Genomic DNA, 27,545 nt, shown 5'->3' on the forward strand with positions numbered 1-27,545 from the left:
TTGATGATTCAATTGTGTCGACAATGAAGGGCGTCCAAATATCTATTTCTGAAGCCTCCTTCGCTGAGTTCTTTAAGCTTCCATCGGAAGACTATACGTTCGACGTTATGATTCCGACCGAAGTTATTTCAGAGATGCAGACCCTATTTTCGGACATCGGTGGTCCGATAAATATCAACGGAAAGAAGAATCTCTTCAAGTATCCTTTCCGACTTCCGAACGACATTGTGGCATAATCAATTCAAGGAAGGACAAAGTATTTCGATACTTATACTCAAGATCGTTTCGAGTATATGGTGGTCATAACCAAAGGAATGTCGGTCAACTAGGCATCAGTTCTCTTCTTTACTCTTTTCCAGATGGTTTCTCCTTTGAACAAGCAGAGTGTGGGATTTCCAGTCTAACTAAGTTGGCTCTTAGAGCATTTGCAAGTTCCTGTAGGTATGGGCGCGTCTGTTAACCCTTGCAGAATATTAACGGGCTTCATCGTGACGAACTTCATGGTGCTTATGAAGCTCGTAAAGGAATCGAAGTCAGATTCTTCAACTCAACAGATGAGTGGTTAGTCGACCACTCGGTCTAAACATCCTACAATCTCTAGTTCGTAAGACCCCTGTGAAGAGGGATAAAACTTCAATGATGGAATATGCCTCTAGTTCCTCTAGCCAGAAGAAGAGGACGAATATTGGAGAATCTGGAGAAGTTAATTCTGCTCCTAATAAGGCAAGAACTGAGGAAGCCCATATTGTTTTTATTCATGTGTTCTCGATCTCGCCATTGCAATCAACCAATGTTTTGGCCAGTCCAAGCAAGAAATCGGTTGAGGCATCTACCCCTGCTACTGGTCAGATGGAAACCAACACTACTATTCAAACGGATGTTCTTTCAACTATTCAGACGGAGACTTCTACTGTTGTTCAGACATCTTCCAAGGTTCCTCCATTATCTTCTTTGGCCGAAGTGCCTATTATTGAAGTCATTGTTGTGGGACTTTATATTGAACCAACTATTGAGCCAGTTGGTCAATTTGTTGAGTTTAAATAGAAGGAAGACACAAATGTCTTCCTCACCAAACCAATGGTTGCTGCTACTACTGGTGGTATTGAGAGTATTCGACATGTAGTAGAGCAGAAGGTTGTGCCCTCTCCTACTGATATTGTTGAAGAAGAACCCGTTCAGACGGTTGCTGGTCATATTGTTGTTCTTCCAGAAAGTGTCGCTTCAAAGAACATGTATCCGTTTGATATTCTTAGAGCAGCTCGAGGGGCTCCGGGTATTCCTTTCAGAGAACCAGTTCCCATTCCTAAAATTGCCGAGGTTGTAGGGAAAGGAAAAGACGTAGCTGAATTCATTCTTAAAACTTCGTGTTAAGCCTATCAGATGCTCGACCTCATCATAGAGGACGTCTAGGAGAAAGCAATTGATAAGATTGACACATTCGATAAATGGATGTGGAACATGCTCCACTCGAAATACACTGATGTTATAACTAGTAAAAACATAGAGAAAGAGTGGAAGGACTTGGTGAAAACAGAGAAGTTAGTCTTCTCTTGGACAAAAACGCATGATGTCAATGAGGCTATTAATAGAAGAGAGATTGTTGTGGCAAATGTGAAAGGGCATGCTCTCTTTCCCCTCGTTTGTCAAAGGAAAGCGAACTTCAATTCCTTTAACAAGACGGCTCAAACGGAGGCTAAGGTCCTACACTTCCTTAGTTTTCTCATGGAGTCCTATTGCTCCACTGCCCTCCGATTCATTCATGGCACCGAGTCGTCTCAATTGGAAGCTCTTCAGAACACTGCATCTTGTGCAAAGCTCAGTTGTCCAGATGACGATAAGAAGATGCCATACATTGATGAGATAACATCTCCTCAAGGTGAGCCAAGTCATATTTTCACAGCTTAACAAATGCTCATAGTGAATGAAGATCAGGCGGCCATTCATGTCATCGAGCAAAAAGAATCATCCGTTGAGGAAAAACGGTTCTTTGCCTATCACTTTATTGAATAGACGCCCCTCTCATTCGAAGCTCGGGACATTGTTCCTATTGTTGAAAAGGATATCTCACAAGCGTCTAAGAAGACGTCTCTGTTTGTTCAAAAGGGAACGTTTGAAGTTCCCCCTCGTCCGAACCAGAGCAGATGTCATATGTTGAGGGGGAACCCTCAAAGCCGTCTAAACAAGAACAGACCCCGTCTGTTGAGGAGGAACGTGTTCGTTCCCAGAGGGTGTCTGAAGCCGAAGTTGCTAAGTCATCCTCTTCGTTTTAAGAGAATGCATCTGAAGAAAGGCTGCCCACTCCTCAAACATCCAATCGTCCTTCTCCATCCAAGTCCAAATTCCTTCCTGATCATTGTCTTCGCTCTGAAGATATATTAGGATATGTCATGGATATATGTGCTGAGATCCAAGAAGCTAGAGATGAATCCAGGGCGTTGATTAATGTTCCTCGGGCACCCGCTAAAGACAAAGAACCAGAACACTCTATAAAGGTAAGCATTCATGCCAATCCTATTCGCTCTGTTCTAGTTGGTTCACATAGTGTCTTCTCTGCTCCTTCATTTGAGGAAGCTTCTCCGGGAGCTATGAGCTTTCGCAAGATCCTTCTCTGCTCCTTCTTTAATCCATGTCCTCAAGGTTGCAGAATCTTGAAAGGGAATCTACAATGTCCTCTAAGTCTAATGATAACTTAGCCGCGGCTCAGAAGAGTACAAATAAAGACTTGTTGATGACTACTCATGAAGTAAAGATCCTCCACACTCAGTATAGAAGAGTGTAAGAAAATCTTCTCAAGCAAAACGATGAGATTCATGACAAGACCAAGTCCTTCAGTCTTGAGCTTCATAATGAGATGAGGTCTTCAGTTGAATCTCTAACCCTCCAAATGATCGAAGTCACCAAATCTCTTAAGTCTACTAAAGTAGAACGATTAGAAGATGTTGATGTGGTCGCTCTACGCTTCCAAGCCAAAGAAGATGCAATTGCCGAAGCCGCCAAAGCCATAGCCCTTGTTGATGTCAACCCTGATAATGTTAAAAAGGAGGAAGGTAGCAATCGAGGGGGAACAAGTGCTCATGGCACTCGTTCCAAAAAGAAGCCTGTTCAAGGTGGCCGAGGTAGCTGCCAAGCTGATCGCTGTGGATATCGTGGAGGTGGTCGCGGTGGTGGTCGAAGTAGTGATGGTCAAAGTTTTATAGAGTGTGTACTCGGAGACAGAGATCCCCATCGCTGAATATTCAAGAACTAAAAGGGAGGGATCTTAAACTTTTCCTATCTTATGTATTCCGTTTATTATTATAAATAGATTGGTTAGTTTTTGAGCTTGTGTTCTTAACTTGATTTTTAAATTAGTTTTAACATCATCAAAAAAGAGGGAAATTGTTAGATTAAGTTAAATAAAGAAAAGATAAAATTAATTAAGAGATAAATAATTAATTAACTTAAGAAAATAAGTACGACATAATTTTAATGATGTGGTTGAATAAAACTAAGTTGTGATCTGAACAGAACTATTTTGTTTAATTTCTCTCTATATAAGTATAGCTCATAAGACGCAATGTCTTCAGATGCAGTCTGAAAAAGTGTGAGTAGATGTCGTCTAATTACATCAGACGTGATCTGAAGTAATGCGCGAGTAGACGTCGTTTAATTACATTAGACGTGGTCTGAAGTAATGTGCGAGTAGACGCCGTCTAACTTTATTAGAAGTGGTATAAAGAAGTGCGTGAGCAGACGTCGTTTAACTTCATTAGACGTGGTTTAAAGAAGTGCACAAGAAAACGTCGTCTAACTTCATTAGACATGGTCTAAAAAAGTGCACGAGCAGACATTGTTGCTTAGATATCACTTGTTGGGATCGACATCAACAACAACCGGTGGGATTTGAGTATTATTGAACGACTATCGACTTCCAATTCGGTTTTAACCATGTTAGAGGTTAAGACCTGTTTCTATTCTCATGACAAATCTTTGCGAGCTCTTGAATCAGATTCAAGTGCGGAAATACTCGCTAGATTTGAAGCGTATTATTACAAGATAAATAATACAGTAAGAAATGGACACGGAGTTGTTTTTGAATGTCCGGAAATAAACAACTCCTACGTCACTCGTTCTTCTGTTTCCAAAAGGATACATTAGAAGACTTTAACTTGTATAGCCTCTACACAAGCTCGGTTAGAAACCCAGGACTTAACAATGCATGTTCTGAACTCCTAGCTCTCACTCTATTGAACATACACTCTCTGTTCAACTTACAATGCTTAATATGTTTGACAAATATTACAATAGTTTCTCTCTCTCAACTTATCTCAATAGGAAATACAGAGTATATGAATTACAACTTGAATAATGAGAGAGTAATCATGATAAGTAGTTGTTGTGTCGTGCGTAAGAACTGACTTTCTTTATTATTATCCACTTATATATATATATATATCAGTCACCGCCGCTTTGCATTCAATTGTGGCATGTTGTAGAGCTTCGCGTGTTGACGTAGCGTAGCTCCACTTGAGTGTTGTAGCCGCACTTGAGTATCGTAACCCTACTTGAATGGCGTGTGACTTTGAGCTTCTTAGAAGGTTTGTAATAATGATGCATGACAATAAATGCAACAGTCGACTCTGAATATTTGACATGTGGCATTATTCCATTGATTATTGGACGTGCTGATGTGGCCGTTTGTCGCTTGTTGGGTGACGAGCACGGAAGATGAACGTGCGTTGCTTCAAGCATCTGTTGAAGCCTAGACGCCTGTTAACGATTCTTCAGACTAGAGCGTCTGTTGAAGCCTAGACGTCTGTTAGCGCTTCTTCAGACCAAAACGTCTGTTGAAGCCTAGACATCTGTTGGCATTTCTTCAGACTAGAGCGTCTATTGAAACATAGACGTCTACTAGCTCTTCTTTAGATCAGAGCGTCTGTTGAAGCCTGGACGTCTACTAGCGCTTCTTAAAACCAAACCGTTCGTTGAAGCCTAGACGTCTGTTAGCGCTTCTTCAGACCAGAGCGTCTGTTGAAGCCTAGACGTCTGCTACTGTTAGCGCTTATTTTTCAAACAGTTCGTCTGATAATGTTCAGACGCCGTCTGTTCGCGCACTTCTTTAGAATACCCGTGTGATAGACATACGTCTTATGAGATGTGCCTGCGCAAAGACAATTTACACAACTTATTTTTATTCACGAATGCATCATTAACGCTTTATGTGAACACATCATTAAAATCATGTTATATTGATTAAACTAGTTCTTATTCACCTGAGTTTATTTTAATCAATTTACACAGTTTCTTTAGTTAATTTATTCTAGCACTTAATTAATTTATTCTAATAGATACAGACGTCTGCGCTGAAAATGTCGTCGGGAGGGGAAGGGAGGGGAAGCAGACGCCCAACATTGCTTTGCTTAGACGTCGTCGGAGAGAAGAAGAGAGATAGCGTCTCTCCCTCGTTTGCTAGGCGAGAAGAAGAAGAGAAGAGAAGAGGGAAATGAAGAAGAAGAAAAAAGGCAAAAGATTATTTTTGCAAAGAATATTGGGATAAGTTAAAATTAACACTCTTTTGTGGGTCATCTCATAAAAATTTCTATTTTTTTGGGTAAGTTTTAGATATTTTTAAACCCTAGAAAACAAACTAGGACTAAACCCTTAGTCCCGGACCCGCGACTCCCTCTGCCCCTTCTCCATGCCGTCGACCTCGCATCCGGTATCTTTTCGGCCAGCAGACGGGAGGTAATCCGCTTCATCTTCTTCTTCTTCCATTCTGCATTCTTCAGTAAATATAGCAAGCATGAGGCACCAAATGCAATAGAAGATAATTTTTTTTATACTTTGAAAGAAAAAACTCAATTTAACATGTACTGCGGGAAGCATGCTGAGTTTTCCCTGAATTACAAAGAACAATAGCGCCATGAATTTTCTTCTGCTCCGTCGGGCAATCTCCGCCGCTGAACTTCTGTACGGAGGGAACTCGTCTTGCCGATGGTCATGTAGGAAAAATGTCCCCTTCATTGGGCCGCTGCAGCCAAATCAACACTCTAGTCTCTACTCTTTGTCAACTACAACGTGCACTTCTAGTACAGATAGCCAGAAAGAATCTAAAGCATCTGTCACTGCTAACAGTAGTAGATCCAGGACACGGAAGAAACCGGTAGGGCTGGCTAGCGCCGAAATGATTGTGAAGCCAACGACCATGGACAATGACTTGGATTCTAAAGAAAAAGACATTAATGTTGTTAAGTCTTGGCCGAAGCCAGGCGAGATTCCATGGCAGCCGAAGGTTGCCAACTCTGTTAATCTAATTGGGCGTGTCCAATTTCCTGTTCAGTTTAAAACATCCCTGGATGGGAAAGTCTGGGCTGCAACCGTTATCTATACATCCAACGAATCTGGTCCTGATTCTCCATCCTTCTGGTACTTACTAATCCGGTCCTTCATTACTTACTGTACAATATTGTGTTTCTGTATTTGTTGACTGAGGAGATTCTTTCATCATCATTAATTCAGGATTCCAATTATCTTTGAAGGTGATTTAGCACACACTGCGGTTTGTCATCTGAAAGTACATGATTTTGTGCACATATCAGGTCACCTAAGCGCTGATCCGCCACCATTTACTCTGACTGATGGTCAAGCCAGTGCCCAGGTGAGTGAATGCAATCTTAGAGATTTTTGGTGGTTACTTTCTTTGGTTGTGTATTCTGCAAATCACACATAAAATCTTGGTATATATGTAAAGGAGGAGGGACAAGCTTCAACTGGAGCAAAAGTAAATCACACATAATCTTTGAACTGTAGTTTGTTTCCTTTGTCATGCAGGTCATGGCACGTAGCTTGAGTTATGTCCATGTTTCTTCTAGAACGAAAAAACCCTTCATTTTGCACGATATCGAGGCAGGGATTAAGGAAAGTACTGGTAAACATTAATCTAAGTCTAGAAGCATTGGTATCAACTTTTCATGTCATTTTCTCTATTAAGTATACATTGGGTTTCTCCTTCCCTTTTGATGATAAAGTAGCTTATGTTAGTAATGGATCTTATGATGAGCCGTTGACACTCATTAAGTTACTCCTTTCCAATTAAGTTGTAGAAATGAAGAATCTTTAGAGAGATTCTATAGTTAAATTAAGTTTGAAAGAATTTCAGGAACACAACCTGATGGTAGTAGACTTACAAGCAGACCAACACGTAGCATGTATTGCAATCAAATGAGCCACCTGATTTGCTTTCCTATACACAAACTTAATTGAGAGATGTTGAATATTTTATGTTTTTAGGCATATGGACTTTGATAATATATCTATATATTGTAAAAATCTTCAGGTATTCACTTTTAGATTATTCAATTTAATATGTTTAAAGTCTCTAATGCCAGAGATCCTGAGCATACTTTATGATTTTGCTTCTAATAGTATTCAACATAGAATGCATTTGCTTTCTTTTCTTCCCTGATTCTATTAATTTATTAATTCATTGGCTTATTATCTGTCATTTTTTGACTTCAGAGATTCCAAAGATCAATAGCTCCGAGAATCAGTTGAAGAAAAATATTTTTTTGGAGGCACAACTTTTAAGAAAGGTTAAAATGTGAATGATATAAATAAATTAACAATAACTTGCTTTAGACAATTGTATGCTCATTGTTAATCATAGTAATATTTTTCTGCATAATTTTCCAGGGCGAAATTCTTACTCATTCCCTCAAAGAAGACAACCTTGTCAAGCCGTGCAGGATTAATGGTTCTACTGAGATTCAGGAGAAGTTAGGAAGTTCAACATCTAATAATAATGTTATTCAAGAAAACAACTTAGATAGAGGTAATTGATTTTTCAGTTCTGCAATGAAACTAGGAGAAATAACACACAAATAATTAAGTATTTCTATGTCCTTACTTTTCCCAGGTGGCGAAACTAAGTTTGAAGACGATGCAGATAGGCGTTGGAAGGAGTTCTTAAATAATTTAGAGAATTGGCAGGACAACCGCGAAAAAAAGCTTAGTGGTTCTGTGAGCATCGGTCTATAAATTTCCATTAGATTTAAAATTTTCTAACTCTAATAATTGTATTCAAACTATTATTTTGATAGCTGAAGCCCAATTACCCAGATTTTAAACACAAAGAGAGTGGTTTGGGAATTTGGCTTAACCGTGCTCCCAAATGGGTCATGGCAAAGCTTGGTGGACAACCTCCTAGTTTGGAACAAGAAAATAAATTTAGAGGTATGTTTCAACATAGGCTTTTATTTTGTTAATGTTTTTCATTACCCTTATGGTACATTGCTGTTAATTTTTCTAATATAGCACAAAAAAGCTGTGAACACTAAATGTATCCAATTGAACAAATTTTCTTTTTTATAAAACAGATATAATGTAACCTATGTTAAATTGACTCTTCTCTATGAGAATTTGCAGTAGATACTGGAATTTTCTATAGATTTCTTTTCAACAAGTTATTGTTAATTTTCATCTCAATTTACTATTTTTTTCATTGTGTTCATAAATGGATTATATTTGTTCATACTACCAAGATTTAAAATTTCCACATCTCAATGTTTGCTCATCTACTTTATTGTTTCCGGTCTCATGCATTCTGACCATTGGTGCACTTTTAACTGCCGATAAAATTAGACATTGACTCCTGTTTTAAGGTGCCTCAAAACAATAATTTTAATTTGAAACGGGTCGATTCCAAGTGGGGTTAGATCCCTTTTGGAAGACAACAAGCTGGCTTATATTTCTTCAAGGTTTTTTTCGCTGCATAGAAGTTGTTCTACATTGTGGAAGTCATCTTTGTAAAAGTTATATTCTCCTTCTAGGATTTCAACAGAAAAATGATTCTTGGAAGAACCTTGTGGAAAACCCAAACAAGTGGTGGGACAATAGAACAAGCAAGGTAAGAAGTCATAAGTAACTATTTGTTATTCTTGTTTTGTTATAATTTCTAATTATTACTCCAATTCCAATATGTATGTATAGAGAAATGTCAGAGCTCCCGACTTTAAACACCGAGAAACAGGTGAAGGATTGTGGTTGAATGACTGCCCGGTTTCTCTTGAAGCCAGATTACCTCCTATTAAAACATAGGTCATTGAAAATTTAACTGTATACGTGATTGAGCACAGGTGTCTGGTGTTTCGGCCATCTTAAGCAACGCAAATTAATAATCAAACATATCGCCATAATTTTAATGTTTCTGTGAGTTTTTTGTTGTGGCATGAGATTTTATTTGCAGTCATGATTGGTTAAAATCTGTTATAGTGATGACACTCTCTTGTAAGTGTGAGGACTCTTTTAGGCCTGAGTTGGACTATTGTGACTTAGTTATTTTGTCTGATGTATATATTGCTAGTTGAACATTTGGGTGTTACAATCCTTAGAACTCTGAGTATAATGTCATAGAACTAAAAGTACCTTTAATTCAAATATGAAAAGTTATATGCTCATTTAATTATTACAAATACACATTTAATCATTTGTTATAATTTAAACATTCAATTACAAGGCAAAATAGACATATCATCTTACTACTAATGAGTTTGATTTAAATAATTTTACATATAAATAAATTTAGTGTTTTTATGATCCTATATTAAATGTCATCTTTTGGGGGTTTAAAACAAAGGTGTAAAATGCTAAATTTGAATTTATTATATTAAAATTTTACTAATTTATAAATAATTTTTTATTCTACTATTTAAAAATAAAATTTTTAATTTTAAATTTAAAAGATTATTTATTTAAATAAATGAATTAATTTTATTAATTTTATAAATATAATTAATTTTATAGTATCATTTATTATTATTGTACTAATTTTATAATTTTGTTTTTGAAGATAGTTAATGTAAAAATATTTAATTATATATAATATATAACTAATATTATTTTAAAATAAATGTTTACCTTAAATTTAGATTTTACAATTTTATAATTAACTTATTTGAAATAAAATTTCAATTTTGAATGTCGGGCAATAATTGCATAAAACGAAAGAACTGAAGATGGTTAAGGTTGAAGCTCCTAATGGAAAGAGTACTATAATTAAAGCACTATAATTAAAGCAAGATGACATATTACCGTTGACCTCAGACTCGAACGGATAGAATCGTACTACCGCTGCCGATGCCGGAGCTGCTTACCGACGTTCGCTTACTTCTCCACCATTCGGCCAAGGGGAGCCACTTCTTCCAAGTTATATATAAAAAAAAGTCTAATAAAAAAAACAGAGGAACAAGAAAGGGTCTCATTTCCATATTTCTTCATTTATATAAAGTGAGTGATCTGAAAAAAAAAAGAAAGAAGTGATTGAATCTAGGTGTGTTTCTCTACATCACAAACTTTGATAGATTCCACAACTAGTTCTTATTTACATATGAACACACTAAATAGTAGGATAAACATTTTCTAGGCCTTACAGTACATTTTTGGTGAATTATTACATGATGAGATACAATATTTATATTTAAACATACAATAACTGTTTTATTTCCTTATTACAAACTTAACAGTATTTCAAACTAGCAGTTACCCTTTCAAACTAGCAGTACCTGGATGGCTGGATTGTATATTTATTATATAGGAACAATGATAGGAGCTGGGGGTACTGATTCCTGTTTGGGAGAACATGTCCAACCATCTTCCTTTGTGTAAGAAAAATTGAAATACTTTGGAATCCAAACTTCACCTTTTAATTCTCTTTCTTTAGCAATCTCTCTTTGCTTCTCTTCAATTTCATACTTTGCTTCCCCAGCCATTTCCCAATTTCTGTTTAGAATGCCCTTGCTCACTTTACTCCAAACCACTGCCGATTCGCTATCCCATACACCCTATAACAAACAAACCCTTAACATATTAAGAATAATTAGAATTGTAATTGCCCCATCTAATGGCAATTTAATTGGTGGGTCGGGAGGGAATGGGTATTGTTGCCTTTAGCACATAATGTACTCCTATAAATAGATGTTGTTGGAGCTTTTGAACTAAGGCATAAAGAGACAACACTCCATGAGATGGAACTTTTAAGGCCTTGCATGATCTGTTGTTATTTGAATAACCACCTGATTATTTTAGTTTTAAATAATCCCATTTCAGGTTATGAAAAAACATCTTATTTTCAGTTATTTAAGTAAAATATATATAATAAATTTTAAAACAGGTAACATATATTTAGATTAGATAGAATAACTCACATTCAAAGCAATTAGTGGATTGACAAGAACAATTCACCTTAGGATTCTTTACAACAGGAGTTTTAAGCTTCGTCAACATTTGTTTGGCATCATATATGATCGAGACTTTACCATTGGTTATGTCCTTGATTGTGACAGTCCTAAGACAAATATTATAACATATTTAATTGTATATCGATAAAATCTATATATATATACACCTGAAGAGATGAGATGGATAACAATGGAATGTATACATACCTATCCCAATGGCCATTCACTTCGAAAAGAGTCTTCTTAGACGATGCGACAAATATCTTACCTTTAATACCACTTTGGTTGGATTTATTACCAAGAAAAAAGGGATTTCGAACAAAACTCAACTCACATTCGAAGTCAGTTTGGAGACATTGGACTGCAAATTTTCCAGACCAATAGACACCTGCCATGGGGAAGAACCTGAATTCTAGGTTGGGATGGGACATTATATAAGTTTCATCCCTATGCACAAGTTGTAACTGCCTTATTCCTTGCACCTCTGCATCTACTTTAGTCCCTACAGAGATGACAAAGAAACAATACAGAGAGACATTAAGAAGCTGGCATTTATGATTTTTTACTGAATTACTACAATAATATATTCTTAAGTACTTTTAGATTAGTTCCATAGATTATAAACCACTTTACATATTAAGTACTTAAAAATCATATATTTTATGGAAACATTTATTTTTTAGACACTTATCTACACTTAAAAATTCAGTATTCAACACTTGCAGCTTCATTTTCAGTAATATGAAATGCATCCTAAGAAAAATAGGAAAGAACATTTGAGATGCCTCAAGTTACAGTCAATGAATAACCCAACTCCCTCACAACTCACAGGTTCAACTCACAGATTATTTCAAAAGTGGCAGAGGTCATGTTACCTGAAAACCTAAAGGAAATTACAGAAATGGAAAATAGGGAGAACTTTGCGATGTCAAATGAGTTCCAAATGTGTCACAATAAGTAAGACAATATGTTTTGGAAATGCCTAGGATTTGGTTTGATTCTTGCTAGAATGAGTCTAATAATTACCCATGGATTGAGGTGTGAAAAAGTAAATCACATATCAATCTCTCCTTTACTTCAGCATGGTCTCCAATAAGAAGCGAGATTTGAACTCAAGGATACGCTTAAGCGTAAATATTTTGCTCTTGCCAGTAAGTGTTGCCTTAATGAATGAATCAATACATTTTGATACTGAGGTAGGCTATTTGTGTTATGTATTAATAAAGTTTGACAATTACATTACCATGGAATTTTGGGACAATTCGTTGACACCAGATGATTGAAACACCATCTTTTTCATTAGTGGCATGAAGTGCAGTTACTGGTGGGTGATGAGAAACCTGTAACAAAGTAATCAATGGCAATTGGAAAGTAAGCATCATTCATTGATTCATTCATTTATTAACAAAGAAGAATAATGAAATGGTTTACCTGCTCAAGAAGAACGTTGAGATCTCCTCTAGAAACATGATGAGTTTCTCCAAGAATGGAGTTATAGAATGCAACACCGAATTTAAAAGGGCGAATGGTTGAGATATTCCACGCCACAACAGATATGAATCTATCGAGTGAAGTTGGCCCACGGGCGCATCTACTCACCATGCACTCTTCTTCACCAATGCAATAAATTGATTCTCCAAAGCTCTGTAGCACCGATTTTGGAAGATTAAAAACTGGCGGCACCTGCAGACCATGCACGAATCATTGTTTATACTATATTATTTAGGAAACCATCTCATTAATTGATTATGGAAACTTGCCTGGACGCGTGTGAGATCAGAGCCAGGTCGCAGGCGCATAGACTTCAAAAGAGTGAGAATGCGACGGAGAACATTGGGTGCTCTGTAATGACTAGGATCTTCTTCTGATTCATCCAGAGACATCGGCGCTGTTAATATTACATCCTCTGCTGATCTCGTCCTAACATCTCCTTCTTCCACCACCTACTTGAGCAAAAAATTGAACTAAATGAAACTGTAGAATGGAAAACGATAGAAGGGATAAAAGCTTACATGGGTAACATCGATTTCTTTCGACATAATTAGACAGGAGGAAGAAGAACGAGAAAGAGATAGGTGGTTTCAACTTTCAAGCAATGTAATCGCGAAAGCTTCAGTTTGTATAAATATGGATTGAAGTTGAACTAGACTCCCGTTTAACCTCGACAACAAGAGCACATGTAGCCTACTGCAGAATTGGAGGAGATGATGCATGCTTACTTGTACGTACGTGTCTTCATTTCCTGATTCGTTTACTGTTTGGAGTATAATTAAACAAGACTTCTTCTTCTTCAATCTCAACTGTCGCCTACTACTGGATTCATTAATGATCTATTAACACCTGCTGCTTATGTTTTCCTAAACTCTCACCTGTTCGTACGGCGCATTTGGTGCTTCATTTATGAGTCCAGTTGATGTTTTTTTTTATTATATGAGTTCAATTCAAGATTTTCCACTTCCTTGTATAATTATTACATAAATAAAGTCTACAATAGTAGTGTAATGTTCTTGTTATTTAGCCTATTTCAAAATACTTTCCAATTTGATACACCCTTTAGACTAGCACAATTGTGATCTTCTATTTAATTTGATGCTATCTATGATCTAAAAATTCAATCAAATTGAATCTAAAATTTTAATAAATTCTTTAGTAAACTAATCGTACCATCTCAATCACAATGAGGCCAAATTAGATGAATCTCTAATAAAGACATTACATAATCAAAGCTCAAAAGTCAAAGATAAGGTCAAATCACTTGAAATAATATTTTTTTATGAATTATCTACTCCAAAATTAAGCATTATCAAACATTAAATTGTAAATATTTCACTTTCTATTTTTCTTATATAAATACTTCTCAATGTAATTGTAATCTTCATCAGGTAAATCAAAATAAGTCTTTCGACTAGGTCTCTGTTTTTACATTACTCTGTCTACTTTTTTTTCTCTAGACATTTTATTCTTATTTATCTTAACATAGCAGTAAAATGGTTGATACCCACGATCTCAACTATGGACAATACGTACCCTCGCATCTTCTTCTAAGCCACTACCTAACTTCTATCAAGCTAGGCCAAAAGAACTTTGTTTTTTTTGGAAATTTTAAATTCTTTATACTTTAAAAGGATACCGTATTTATCCATATGTTATTCCTGATCGATACCTTACAACTACTCTCAAGTTGTTCAAAAATAGCTCAATTTTGTAATTGAGCTCGAGTTCGAGCTTTATATTTTTAATTTGAGTAACTGGCGAGTAATTCGTTTTATAAATATTATAAACATTTATATTATATATATTATATCTTATAAGATAATATAATATATTTTATAATATATATATATATATATATATATATATATATATATATATATATATATATATATATATATATAATAAAAACCATAAACATATCTTTCTCGACTCTAGGTAAACATCTTCTCTTAAACTCATTTTCTCCTCTTTTCCCTTTACGATTAAAGGAGAAAATCAATCTTACAAACGCTTGATCTTGTTGAGTTTTGAGCTCATATTTTATTATAGTTTATATATTGTAATGAACTTTAAACATTTAATGAGCTTAGAAATAGTAGTTAAGTTTAATGCTTTGATGTACTCCTATAAATAGAGATTGTAATATAGGGTTACTTGGACCATTATTTCATAAAAATTTATAGAATAAACGACTCCCTGTGGTTATAGACATTTGTTGGTCGAACCTCGTTATATTTTGTGTTCATTATTCTTTACCCATTTATCTCTATATATTTTTATCGTGTGTTTTTATTAGATTTTTCTCAACAAGTGATATCAAAGCATGTTTTGAGAATATTTAACCTAATTTATCTGTGAAGATATGACAGAAACTATAATTACCATTGAAGAAGTTATTGTAAATTTGTGTTTTTATTGAAGATTGTTGGTTATTTGAGAAAACAACATTAGTTGTAGAAGAATTAATAATTGTGAAGATTTGAGTTGAAATCTTCAGTTGCTAAGGAGATGTGAGCGGTCGTTAAAAGTTTTCTAAATTTTGTGTGACAATGTCTTGAGAAAAAGAGAGAAGAAGAAGACAACGTATCTTTTATTTTTCTCGAAGGCGTCAATGGGCGCAAGTGACGAAAAGTTGTTGTGTAGGTAGCGACACCAGAACGAAGAAAATGATATTTATTTTTTTAGTTTATTTTAATTTGGGACATATAATCTACTAAAATATAAATATGAAAGAATATATATATATATTATGATATAAAAAATATAGAGATAGAAGGAGCCAATCAAGAATCTTTGAAGAGATCAACAACTAACACTTTTTTCTTTAAGTCTCGTTTGTTTTCACAAATGAGTTTAAGAACTATTTGATTCCAATTATCATAAGTAAAGCCTTATTTGATTTTAATAAAGTTCTTAAAACTTTGTTTGACTTTGATCTTGGATTTGTTTAATATGCATGTATGGAGGCTTGTTTGACTTGAATTTCTCAAAGATGGAGATTTATCTCTTAAGAGATTTGATATTCGTCAATGTGGAGATTGAAAATTGGAGTTGTAAAAGAAGGTGAAGTACTTATTCGATGTTATAGATTGTGGAAGACAGGTGATGCAACATGTAAAGGGTTTCTAATTAAATCGGATGACTTTAAAGTTTATCTGCAAGAGAATGGTTTTAATATGTGTGTAGGGGCCGAATTTGGATTTGCATCAAACCTAGTGAGTAGGTTTTGTTTGGAAATCTCTGGTAAATATTAGTGCAAAGTTGTTAAGTAGGTGTTGATGTCTCAAGGGTTTTTTTTATCAAGAATGATAATTTCTAAGGTGTGAGTATGATGCAATAATCATATACATGGTTTATTAGATTCTTTCTATGTAGAATTTGGTTAGAAGAATATGGAGAACAAACGATACATCTTCATGCTTGTTGAAAATTGATAGGAGGTTTTTTTATAACCAATTGTTGTCTTGGCATATATTAGTGACATTATTTGAATCACTTATTGACGTACTCTTAGATATAGTCAAAAGTAACAAAATTTTCACTATGTTGAGGTCTTTGTCTTGAAAAAATTCTCGGCTAAAATGAGTATGGAGATATTTTATTTGGAAAAAGGTTATTGCAAAAATATATTAAAAGAGTTAATCAATATGAAGATGGTAGTGAGATTATGTGCTTTATACTTGATAAAAAAATTGATCGAGTATGGAAAATTGTTATAAAAAAGGTATTAACCGATGACAACATTGTCGATATGTTGATAGAACAATCTTTCAGGCCAAATTGCAAGATTGCATTGAGTTGATTAAGTTGTCGGGTGATTAAGAATTGACACAGTTTTAGTTAGCACATAATATGAATTAAAGACCAAGAAGAGAAAAGACTAGTGAAAAACACTTATAAGTTGAGGTGGAGATATCTTAAGAATAAATCTTAAGAAAACCAAGAAGAAATCATTGTAGTATATTCTAATGTTATAAGATAAAATAAGATTTTAAGTGATATTTCAAGTCATAAAAAACGGGCTAGATGGGAGGCTCGGTTAATTCAAATGTGATGATTTGGTTACTTATTTTGTTCTATCTTAATTGTCTATACGTTGTGTATCATAGTTTAGATGAATGAGATAATCGATTTGTCATCTTATTGAGGAGATGAATGAGATTGGAGGTTCATTTTGGTCATTCTCAAAACTCAAACCTAAATCTCTTAAAAAAATTGAATATGAGAAACTAGACCCAAGACGAACTTTCATCGTCTACTTTTTTAAAATCAGATATCTATGGAAAAGCAAAGACATCCAAATCCAAGATGAATTTCCATTGTCTACTTCCTCAAAATATGATACCGATCAAAAACGAGAAGACCCAAGACAAACATTTATCGTGTACTACATAACAAATAATTAGGTATATATCTCGACATTTCTTTTCTCAAGCTCAATATCTAACAAAGCATTTATCACCCATTTTGTCTTAAACGTTACACACTCAACCAACTTGAACATCATATATGTCTCCTTGAACAAATTAACTTGCAATCTACGAGTTTTTTAATCCAAAACGACTAGTAGTTCAAGAATATCCTTTCAAGATTTACTAACTATCTTCAATTACTTTTACCATGCTTCAAATGATTATCCATAGTTTCTTCGAAAGAAATCGCGAATATCCTTCCATTCGAATTGATTGATCCTCTCATCTAGCCCTTTTTTCATGACTATAAATCTCATTCAAGGTCTTATTCATCTTCATGTATTAGATGAAAATGCAATGATCTCATTCGTCTTTGAATTGAACGAGCATCTCATCTAGTCTCTTTTTCACAATTAGGAATTCCATTCAATCCACTAGTAGGGGTTGTCCATCCAATCGCCTTTCTTATGAGGTCGATCCAAAAGATGAGTACTTCTGGTACTATTATTTTAACGATGAAAATCGAATATGACCTCCATTCAAGATGAACAAACAATGTTGAGTACATCAAGAACAATAGTCCCGAGGTCTCTACGACTCCTTAGACACATGTTCTTATGAAATCCTTCGACTGGCTTATAGAAAGGATGTAGGCAATCATTACCTCATTGAAACTCCAACGCGAACAATTTGTTGATGCTGAAATTCCCTTAGTTGCAAGTAATCTAGGGATAAACCTTACTAAAATAGGTGAAGCTCGCTTGTCTCTTGATCTCCAAATACCTGTCTTGAACAAATTTTTGGGTGTTGAAGATCCACTTATCTTCATGTACTATTATTTGTCAACTTTGAGTCCTTTGAATTTAAGGCAATCCCAAATTCTTTGTATCTTCTCTAGTTGCCTTATGGATAGATTCTCACATTGCTACGTGAGAAACAACATCGTTGCTCTTCAAACGATCAATGAGTTAGGGGGACACATTTGTCTAACGATTCAATGCTAACATTTATCAGGGCTAGACTATCAAGAAGTTGTAACAAGTGAGGCAAGAAGATCGTGAAACTTTCACTACATTTTGGAGCCGATGGCTTCATGCTACTGTCAATGTTGTTCCTCCTCTTTCAGAATCAAGACACATTGAAATCCTCATATAAGGCATGAATCATCAATACTTCCTGGTTGTCGCCTTTATGGTTTTGATCAACTTGGAAAGTCTAATTAGTATTGGATTCGATCTTAATGATCTTCTTAGTCAGAACAAGGAAGGAAGAAACTCTCCTCCTAAGCTCGGATGCAACCAACAAGGCTATAATGGACAAGCGAGAAAGGATGCAATCCTATCTAAGTATTCTCGAAATTGTTTCTTCTCTATGGGTCAACTCCTCCTGTCAAACTTTGTCTATATTAAGTACATTTGGTTTCATGTAATTCGAACTATTAATCGATAATAATATAGTTTGTTTTTCCTGTAATATGAACATTCTAAAAGGGCTGCTACTTTCTAAAACTTTTAATTTTCCTCATACGTTTCATGCAAAATATAGATTTAAAAGTCAAACTTGCTATTAAACCATCAATCCATGACAAAGACATGCTTTCTAAGAACGCATGAAAGATGGTACTTCTTTCTCCTTCGACTCATAGTCAAACTCGAGAGTGTTAGTTTCATACACACTCCTAGAAGACAAAATATATTCATCGATGCTCCTACCACGTTCGCGACCTTGGCATAAATTCTTGAAGGAATCAAAATCAAACCTCTCCAAATTCGGTAAAGGCATAACAGGATTTATGAGATGCCAACCATCGCCAATGCCGAAGTTACTACTAAGTCTTAGTTTGAACTTATTAAGTTTATATTGAGAAATTAGAGTATCTTCACATATTTAGAAGGAGGAAAGACGAGTAATTAACCAATTCTCCACCAACTATGTAGTATTGGAAGACACTCTTTATCGTTAATCATTCGATGGAAAAATATGTTTTGTGTAGACTAAGCATAATCTACGTGAATCATGGAAGAAGTCTAAGCTGAAAACTACGTCCCGCATATAAATGGCATTGAACTTTCTAAATTGATTATTCGCTTCGGTTACTACTATAAGAATCAAGAGAAAAAATCCATAGCCTTCGTCAAGAAATGTCACGAATGCCAAATTTATGTTAATAAAAATCTTACTCCCACTTCTTTATTGTATAACATGACTATGCCTTGACCATTTTCGATATGGGGGATTGATACCATCAAAAAGATATATCCCCATTTTTTCAACGGCCAATAATTCATTATTGTCGCCATCGATTATTGTACCAAGTGGGTAGAGACTACCTCTTTCAAGGTCCTCAAATACTCTAACATGGTCAAGTTTATTCGAAATAATATTATCAGTCGATATGTGATTCCCCACTCGATGATTTCTGATAATGGTCCACAGTTTCAAGGAAAAGTGCTCGAACTCCTTAATGAATTCAAGATTGAAAATCACAAGTCTTCACCGTATAGGCCTCGGACCAATGGAGCGGTCGAAGCTGCGAACAAGAATATGATCACATCAAGAAGACAACCCAAACATATAAGGATTGACATGAAAATCTAACTACTTTGTGGGGTTATCGAACGACCACTCTAACCTTTACTGGTGAAACATCTTATTCATTGGTCTATGGTATGGAGGTTATTCAAACCATTGAACTTGAGTTACCTAATCTTAGGGTACTCCTTGAAATTAATGTCATTGAAGAATACTGACTAAAATCTCGAGTCGATCAACTATCCCTCATGAAAGACAAAAGCCTTGACGCTTTGTGCAAAATCCAAGCATATCAATGACGCATTTTGAAAGATTTCAACAAGAATGTCAAGCCAAGATATTTGATTTTAGGAGATCTTGTTCACAAAAATAGAAAACATCAATATCCTATAGAGAAATTTCAACTGGAATGGGAAGGACCCTATGTTATCAAACAACTTTTCTTTAGAGGCATTGTTCGTCAATCTTTTCTTGACAACGATGAATTCTCTACTTCGTACAATCTTGACACAATCAAGAAGTACTACGTCTAAAGATGAACAAGTAGAATTAAGCTCAATCATTTTCTAAATCAATGTCCATCCCGATAAATCACTTTGCTAAATCTATTAAGACATACACTAAGGAATTCTTTGAAATAATTCGATACATCCTTTAGTCTCTCTGTTAAGGATTATTATCTATTAGATTGTTTACTAGATCCTAGTCTAAACTAGGGACATTTTTGTAAAATGTGTACGCGTTTAATTTTGCCTTCGCACCCCACGTCCTAAGAAATGTTTTCTTGTACACGAAATCATTTTCTTAACTTCTTCTTAAGCGTCTACAAATTTTAGGGTCCACTTAACGTCTTTGCTTAGGGCATGAGAGATTTAATCCTAAGATTGATTTATCAATTCGAATGCTCCGTCTTTAAGAGCGTTTTGTGCAATCCGAAATTGGTCGGTCTCATGCCTTACCTAACCATTCGAATGCTCAGTCCATGGAGGGGACACATCGATGGACTTAAATTGTAAACACTACCCATGAACTTTTTATAAATATTTTTCTATGAAAGTTATGTTATAGAACCCCGCAGCTTACCTTCATCTCAAATCTCACAAATTGTAGATAGGAGAACTATCCATATAGGATGTTGTCCTATCTGTTTGAGATGAGAAACCATAAAGTTCAGTAACATTGACCTATCCTTGCTTGGCCCATATAAGTTTCAGATTAATACGTGTTCAAAACGTAATAATCCAGATGAATTTAAGAGTTGCCACTTTAGTTTACTTCAAAAGAAATTAAAGAAAATAAAATTGAGTATTCACGGATTAAGGGTCCGATACTTTACGCATAGGGAAAGGGTCGCATCAGCTATGTCTTATGCGCCTATCCCGTATGATAGTCTCTACACCAATGTAGTTGGCCATTGTTTGTGAAGGTATGTTACACGTTTGCACTATGAGTTCAGAATTCTTTTGCTTGTGTATGCCCAAACCTTGTCTTTAATCTAGAAGGAGTAATCCTAGCTTTAATTAGATTTCAATAAAAGGTTGACTTCAAGCCATTAGAATTCTCTTGATTTTCTTTTATCGTGTCTTAAGTCTATTTATCAAGATATCATATTCTTAGTCTAAATGTGATTCTAGACTCTCGTTAGATTTTACCAGACTTAAAGAAGATGAAATGGAACCTTGAATGCACTCATTGGGCACACATGTGAACCACAATGTGAACTCTCGTTTTTGCCATTTTTCTTGAAAATTTGTTTGTTTGGTTAGATTGTGAATCCTTGAACACGAAGAACTTCAATAGTATATTAGAATGTGGATTAAGAAACAAAGAGGGGGGGATAGGAGCCTCGAAGTATGCAACAACCGAAATCGAGAATTTTCTCAAAAGAGTTAATCTCGAGAGTTCTTATGAATGTCAAACATATTTTTAAAAACATTTTACTCTCGATTACAGAACTTTTCGGGGTTAAGAGACACCCGTCATGGTTCTAATAAAATGAGACTTTTTTCGAAATGTTCTGAAAATTATGAAAATTTTTAGGGAATTCAACAATATTTTTATGAGTCTACTACGAAAAGTTTACAATTTTCTGGGATATGGAGCTCTAGATATGAGCATTCCAAAATAAGTTGTTTTTCAAACAGGACTAAAAAATTATGGAAAAATATTATTTTTGTTGAAAATATTAATTTTGTTGAAAATAATATTTTTGACCATCCTTGAATTTTTTGAATATTTCTAAAATAATTTAGAGTCTCCAATTGAAGAAATAAGGTTGTTGGGTATAAAAGGAAACCAAACAAGCCTTAAATTTTTTTTCAAGAGTTGGAAATTGAAACTTTATATCCAAAATTGGATGAATATAAAGTTAGAGAACCGAATTAGACGTTAGCAATAGTCTAGTGGCCAAACTAATTCGAATTCTCTAAAATAATTTAAATATGAAAGTTAAGGGTCAAAATTGCACAAGACAGGAAGTTTGGGATCTAATTAATTTATAATTATTAAATTAATTTCGAACTAAACTTCTTAGGTAATTTTAAAAAAAAGGAAGTTCTAAGGGCTAAAATGAACATGCCTTGGAACTTGGAAGAATCAGACATTTCAAATGCTAAAAGGTTGAAAGGGTCGTTCTTCGTCTTCCTCAATTGTCCTTTCGACTCGTTGGTTCCCGAGGCTGCGCAGGAAGATTCACCGACCAAGGATAGTCGCATGTGGTCGTCTAAGAATATGTCATTTCTAGTCGCTTTATTGTTCGTCCGTAGCTAGATTCCAAAGTCGAAGAATAGAGGAACATTTTGTTCTTCTGATTTGGACGTTGTCTTCTCTGACGGAGCTTCGTCTTGGTTTAGTCGTTACTCTGGAAGGCTGAAACTCATCGCGATAGAGGCTCGCCAAAGTATTGGCGACCTCATATAAGGATTTCAAGACATAGAGACAGGAAGTAGTGGAATCCAAGGATGATTCCCCTACATATCTGAAAATAGACGACGATTACCATTTGTAAATTCTTTTTAGTCGAGGATTTGGCTTCGTGATTAGAACCAAAGCATTCCTCGTCTCCTAGAGCTTTGATTGCACCAATACCATGTCGAATGAATCGCATGGAATGTCGTTGGAAAACTGGCCGTCAGAGATATCATAACTCGTCTCCTAGAGTTAACTCCTCGTTTGTAAATTCTGGTTCAGAGATATCATTTACCTTAGATTGGTCATCTTCCATCAGACAAGTAACAACTTCGTTCTCTTTTTCTGCAGGAGACTCCTTTAAATCACTATCAGCACATATGGATTTGTTTTCACTACACATGAACGCTTTCTGGTTCTTCTTTGCTTGAGTGCTTGTACCGTAGATCTAATTAAGCTTATCCCATATCTCTTTAGCAGTGGAACAAGACTTGATCTCACATAACATATTCATGTTGATCGACTGGTACAGAATATTCTTAACAACATTATCCAAGTTGTTGGTCATCTTATCTTCAGTAGTCCACTCACTTCTTGGCTTCGAAATCTTTATGGGGCCATCAGTAATAACGCTCAACATATCATAGTCAAAAGCAACCAAGTGAGCTTGCATTCTTATCATCCAATATTCGTAGTTGTCCCTTGATAGAAGAGGAATTTCATTGATGATAGACATGCTTCAGGTTCTTGATTCTTAAGAATAGAAATAAGGCTCTGATACCAATTGATAGGATCGACTTTATCGATAGAGACGGGGGTCTGGCTAAGGATGAAGTCTTATGAAAAACGGTTTGAAAGATCATATTAGGGATTTAATTCGCTTTCTATTCTACGCAAACACTTGTAAACACTTGAACAGATTCAAGGCGGAATTGTTTACTTGGGTTTGAAGCTCAAGATGAAATATGAAAAGATGACAGAAATGAAAGAACACAGCAGTTTGTTTATGGATGTTCGGAGAAACTCTCCTACGTCACCCCTTCTTCCAACCACCGGAAGGATTCACTATCAAATGATTCGAATCAAATACAATTTACACACACTTATCTCACTATTGAACATAATACTTTTGTTCAATTACAAGATGAAAAATATCACTCAGCTAAAGATGTTTTAATTCTAGCTCTCTCTTGATTCACACACAGTATAATCAGAAAGCAACTTGACAATATGAATATTCAAAGGCTGGAAAATATCAGATGATCGAGATTGGCAAATTCGTAAGGCTAATAGTTCTTTTGGTTAAGGCCGATTGTCCGTTGTTCTTGAGATTTGTTAAATACTGAGCAGGAGCTAACGGTCGAATCTTTTAGAATGATACATGGCACTCTTCCATTAGGAAGCCTCCATTGTACACAACAGGTTCTGAGCACAAGGATCGTGGCCGCACACCACTGGTAGTGCGCCGAATATTCCATCAGGGATGTACCTGCAAAATAAGTAATGTGAGGAAAATTCTCTTACGTGGCATTCGTTGGTTGGATGCATATAGCTATTGTACTAATCTTCATTAGAAAGTGGAGTAGGAGTAGGGTACAGTTATAGCACGTGGGTAGACAAATTCTAGCTTCAAGCATACTACTTAAGCTCAGCATTAAACGTATTTCAGTTAGACGGATTGTGAAAATCAGTCTAATGAAATCAAACATCTCCTTCCAATAACAGAGTCTATTAGACCGCCTGGTCTAATAGAATTAGACTTACGTCTAATTATAATAACCATTAGACTGCACGTCTAACTTTACTGAGTTAGACTGCACGTCTAATTCTGGTTCTACCTCAGACTTGTTTGAAGGAGTTAGACTTACGTCTAACTTTCACAATGCATTAGACTACTCGTCTAGTCATTCACTAACCATTAGACTGCACATCTAACTCCACTGAGTTAGACTGCACGTCTAATTCTGGTTCTACCTCAGACTAATCTAAAGGAGTTAGACTCACGTCTAACTTTCACTTAATTAGACTACACGTCTAATTATCCAATAACCATTAGACTGCACGTCTAAATCCACTGAGTTAGACTGCACGTTTAATTCCAATTCTACCTCAGACTTGTCTAAAGGAGTTAGACTCACGTCTAACTTTCACTTTCTATTAGACTGCACGTCTAACTCTGCTAAGTTAGACTGCACGTCTAATTCCGCACATATTAAACTATCCGTCTAATTGCAAATATATTAGATTACACGTCTAACTCCGTTGAGTTAGACTGTACGTCTAGTTCCGAAAATATTAGACTATCCGTCTAATTACAAGTATATTAGACTATACGTCTAACTCCGCTTAGTTAGACTGTACGTCTAATTCCATGTATTCATTAGATTTACGTCTAATTCTATACATTCATTAGACTTACGTCTAATTCCGTGTGTTCATTAGACTACACGTCTAATTCCGATGAGTTAGAATGTACGTCTAATTCTATGCATTCATTAGACTACACGTCTAACTCCATTGAGTTAGACTGTACGTCTAATTCTATGCATCTAATGCCAAAATCGGTCTAATGACTCTCATTAGAGCCAAGTCTTATGAAGTATGATTTCGATACACCTGCATAAAGACTCATAAGTCATTTCATCATCAAAATCTCAGTGGTTAAATTATTTCAACACTTAGTCAAAATAATCTGACCCAACACAATAGCATAAGACTAAGGAGACCTACCTGAAGCAACAAATTCAAGGAAGAAATGGAACTGGAATTAAATTCGCCGGAAACTTCAAAGTTTACCAAAATCACCTTCAACTTGTTCTTCTTTTGGTTGCTTTTCTCTCAAGTGTCTCTCTCTTATTTAAACTACAAACTTAACAAATGGATCAACCGTGCCCTAATTAATGGGGGCAACATCCTTAAATACCCTTAGGCTAGGGTAACTTAGGATTTAGAAATTTTAGAAACCGATAACTCGGTTGGCGAGTTGAACCAACTTAAATTCCTCTTGAACCGTGTTTAGGCTTATTTTTTTCCTTGTAAATAACCGTCTAGGCTACACTTTGAGCCTTTGTTTGAGCCAAATGGTCAAGTATAGATTAAGTTACACATTTTTTAAGTTAGACATTTTTTGGGTTTAGTTATCAGCCAACATGGATCAATCAAAACTTCTAATGTCCATAACCTTTGACTCAGACTACTATTGAGGTTGAGCCAAGGTGCGTTGGAAAGTTGAGCCTGTTAGCTTCCACATTTTATTTGGAAGTAATCTTCAAGACTAGCCGCAGGTTCATGCAATTCTTGATGGAGCGTCGAGGGTCTCTAAGTGAATAGCTTGTCTTACGGGCAACCACAGATGGATTGTAGGTCAAACCATGAGTGCTACTTAGTATTAAATGAAATATAACTCAAAGTCTTTTCCAATAGTATCTCGTTTGCTCAAAATGATTAAGAAAAACAAAAGATATGAATTTTCAAAGTCACCGCATGCTTAAGTTTGCTCTAGGAATGAAGTGGGTGAACCTGTGTCAGGTTGTCGAGCTAAATTAAACATCTTAGTTATTAAATGGATACACATGAATAGTGTCATTCGAACGGGCTGCATCTCACAATCTAAAATCAAAGCTCTATAGCTTTAGTTATGAATTGAACACCGCACACATGTCAAGTTTGATTTCGTATTGGTCGCATCGTCTTCTACTCCAATTCCGAGGGGTTAAGAGCGTTGATTTTATTTCGGATACAAACAAACATCATAGAGGACTCTTCAAGCTTCCTAAAACATTCAGAAACAACTAATTATGTTAAGTATAACGACTTAGATAATTTTTCCAAGTTGAGAGTCCCTTCATGATTTTTTAGCAAAACAACACCCTAAATGTACTAAATTTGAGCATTTTTCAAATAATTTCGTACTTGGCGTCAGCATGCACGTTTTTTAAATTCTTTGGAACGCCACCTGGACCGTTGACCTCTGTTGATCCCCTCTTGACTTGCCCGGTTCAACTCGGTTTTGACAATTTTTCCCTTTCGAATGCCTATCAAATTAAACAAGATTTTCCTTGTAAGACCAAATCAACAAGGTCTTATTATTAAAATTTGGAACCAAGTAGGTATCTTTTACTAATGTTGCATAATTATGAGTTTACTTTTATTTTTTTTAAATCCAAGCTAAATAACTCTTCTAACTTTTTGGTCTTTAGTTTTATACAATAATGCTTAATTTCAAAGTGTACAGATTGCGGGTCGAGATCTGTGGTTAACTTATATATATATATATATATATATATAAATGTAAATGGATACTTGGGTCGGAATGTGGGCTAACCCGCCCATAAACGTAAAACGGTTAAAACTAAAATAAAAAATACTATATGTATTTTTGAACTTGCAACCTAACAAAATTAGTACAACCCTTTAATCAACTAAACAAATAAAACTTTATATTTTAAATTCAACACCAATTTTGATAAACGCGGGACATTTTAACAATATAAGTTCAATTTTTTAACTAACTAATATATATTTATATATAATGATGCTTAATTTCAAAGTGTCTAGATTGCCGGGTCGAGAGTTGTGGTTAATTTGGATATATATGTGAGAGTTAATGGATACTTGTGTCGAATTGTGGGTTGACCCGCCCATAAACTTAAAACAGTTAAAAATAAAATAAAAAATGCTATATGTAAATTTCGAATTTGCAACCTAACAAAACAAGTACACATTTTTAATCAACTAGGATTATAAGACTTTATATTTTAAATTCAACACCAAATTTGATGAACGCAGGACATTTTAACAATATATGTTCAACTTTTTAACTAACTAATCTATATATATAATGACTGGATTGCCGGGTTGAGAGGTGTGATTAATTTGGATATATATATGAGAGTAAATAGATACTTGGGTCGGATTATTGGGTGATCTGCCCAAAAACTTAAAACGATTAAAAATAAAATTAAAAATTATATATATATATATATAT

The 27,545-nt window shown here is 35.2% G+C and overlaps 2 protein-coding genes across 2 annotated transcripts; one reads left to right on the forward strand and one right to left on the reverse strand.

The window, feature by feature from the left end:
* The first annotated feature begins 5,650 nt into the window (after positions 1 to 5,650).
* Positions 5,651 to 9,357, forward strand: LOC124935073 (protein OSB2, chloroplastic-like). Its single transcript, XM_047475535.1, has 9 exons — positions 5,651 to 6,405; positions 6,499 to 6,637; positions 6,811 to 6,907; positions 7,498 to 7,571; positions 7,672 to 7,810; positions 7,865 to 7,998; positions 8,079 to 8,211; positions 8,808 to 8,884; positions 8,968 to 9,357. Exons 1-9 carry the CDS (start codon positions 5,903 to 5,905, stop codon positions 9,073 to 9,075), a joined length of 1,404 nt encoding a protein of 467 aa, XP_047331491.1. The 5' UTR covers positions 5,651 to 5,902; the 3' UTR covers positions 9,076 to 9,357.
* A 960-nt stretch (positions 9,358 to 10,317) lies between these two features.
* LOC124935074 (oxysterol-binding protein-related protein 4B-like) lies at positions 10,318 to 22,961 on the reverse strand. The gene is made up of 7 exons (XM_047475536.1): positions 22,854 to 22,961; positions 12,974 to 13,156; positions 12,645 to 12,896; positions 12,457 to 12,553; positions 11,421 to 11,715; positions 11,218 to 11,320; positions 10,318 to 10,817 (listed from the first exon to the last, which is right to left on the reverse strand). Exons 1-7 carry the CDS (start codon positions 22,959 to 22,961, stop codon positions 10,563 to 10,565), a joined length of 1,293 nt encoding a protein of 430 aa, XP_047331492.1. The 3' UTR covers positions 10,318 to 10,562.
* Positions 22,962 to 27,545: the final 4,584 nt, after the last annotated feature.

The sequence above is a fragment of the Impatiens glandulifera genome, chromosome 4, assembly GCF_907164915.1.
Source record: "Impatiens glandulifera chromosome 4, dImpGla2.1, whole genome shotgun sequence".
In the NCBI taxonomy this organism is placed as follows: domain Eukaryota; kingdom Viridiplantae; phylum Streptophyta; class Magnoliopsida; order Ericales; family Balsaminaceae; genus Impatiens; species Impatiens glandulifera.

Coding starts and splice junctions, on each gene's coding strand:
- LOC124935073 (XM_047475535.1), top strand. CDS start 5,903: ATGAATTTTCTTCTGCTCCGTCGGGCAATCTCCGCCGCTGAACTTCTG. Junction 7,572..7,671: donor AGGCACAACTTTTAAGAAAG/GTTAAAATGTGA, acceptor ATAATTTTCCAG/GGCGAAATTCTTACTCATTC. Junction 8,212..8,807: donor ACAAGAAAATAAATTTAGAG/GTATGTTTCAAC, acceptor TTCTCCTTCTAG/GATTTCAACAGAAAAATGAT.
- LOC124935074 (XM_047475536.1), bottom strand. CDS start 22,961: ATGTGTAGTGAAAACAAATCCATATGTGCTGATAGTGATTTAAAGGAG. Junction 13,157..22,853: donor TGGAAGATGACCAATCTAAG/GTAAATGATATC, acceptor TTGCTCAAGTAG/GTGGTGGAAGAAGGAGATGT. Junction 12,897..12,973: donor CTGATCTCACACGCGTCCAG/GCAAGTTTCCAT, acceptor CATGGTCTGCAG/GTGCCGCCAGTTTTTAATCT.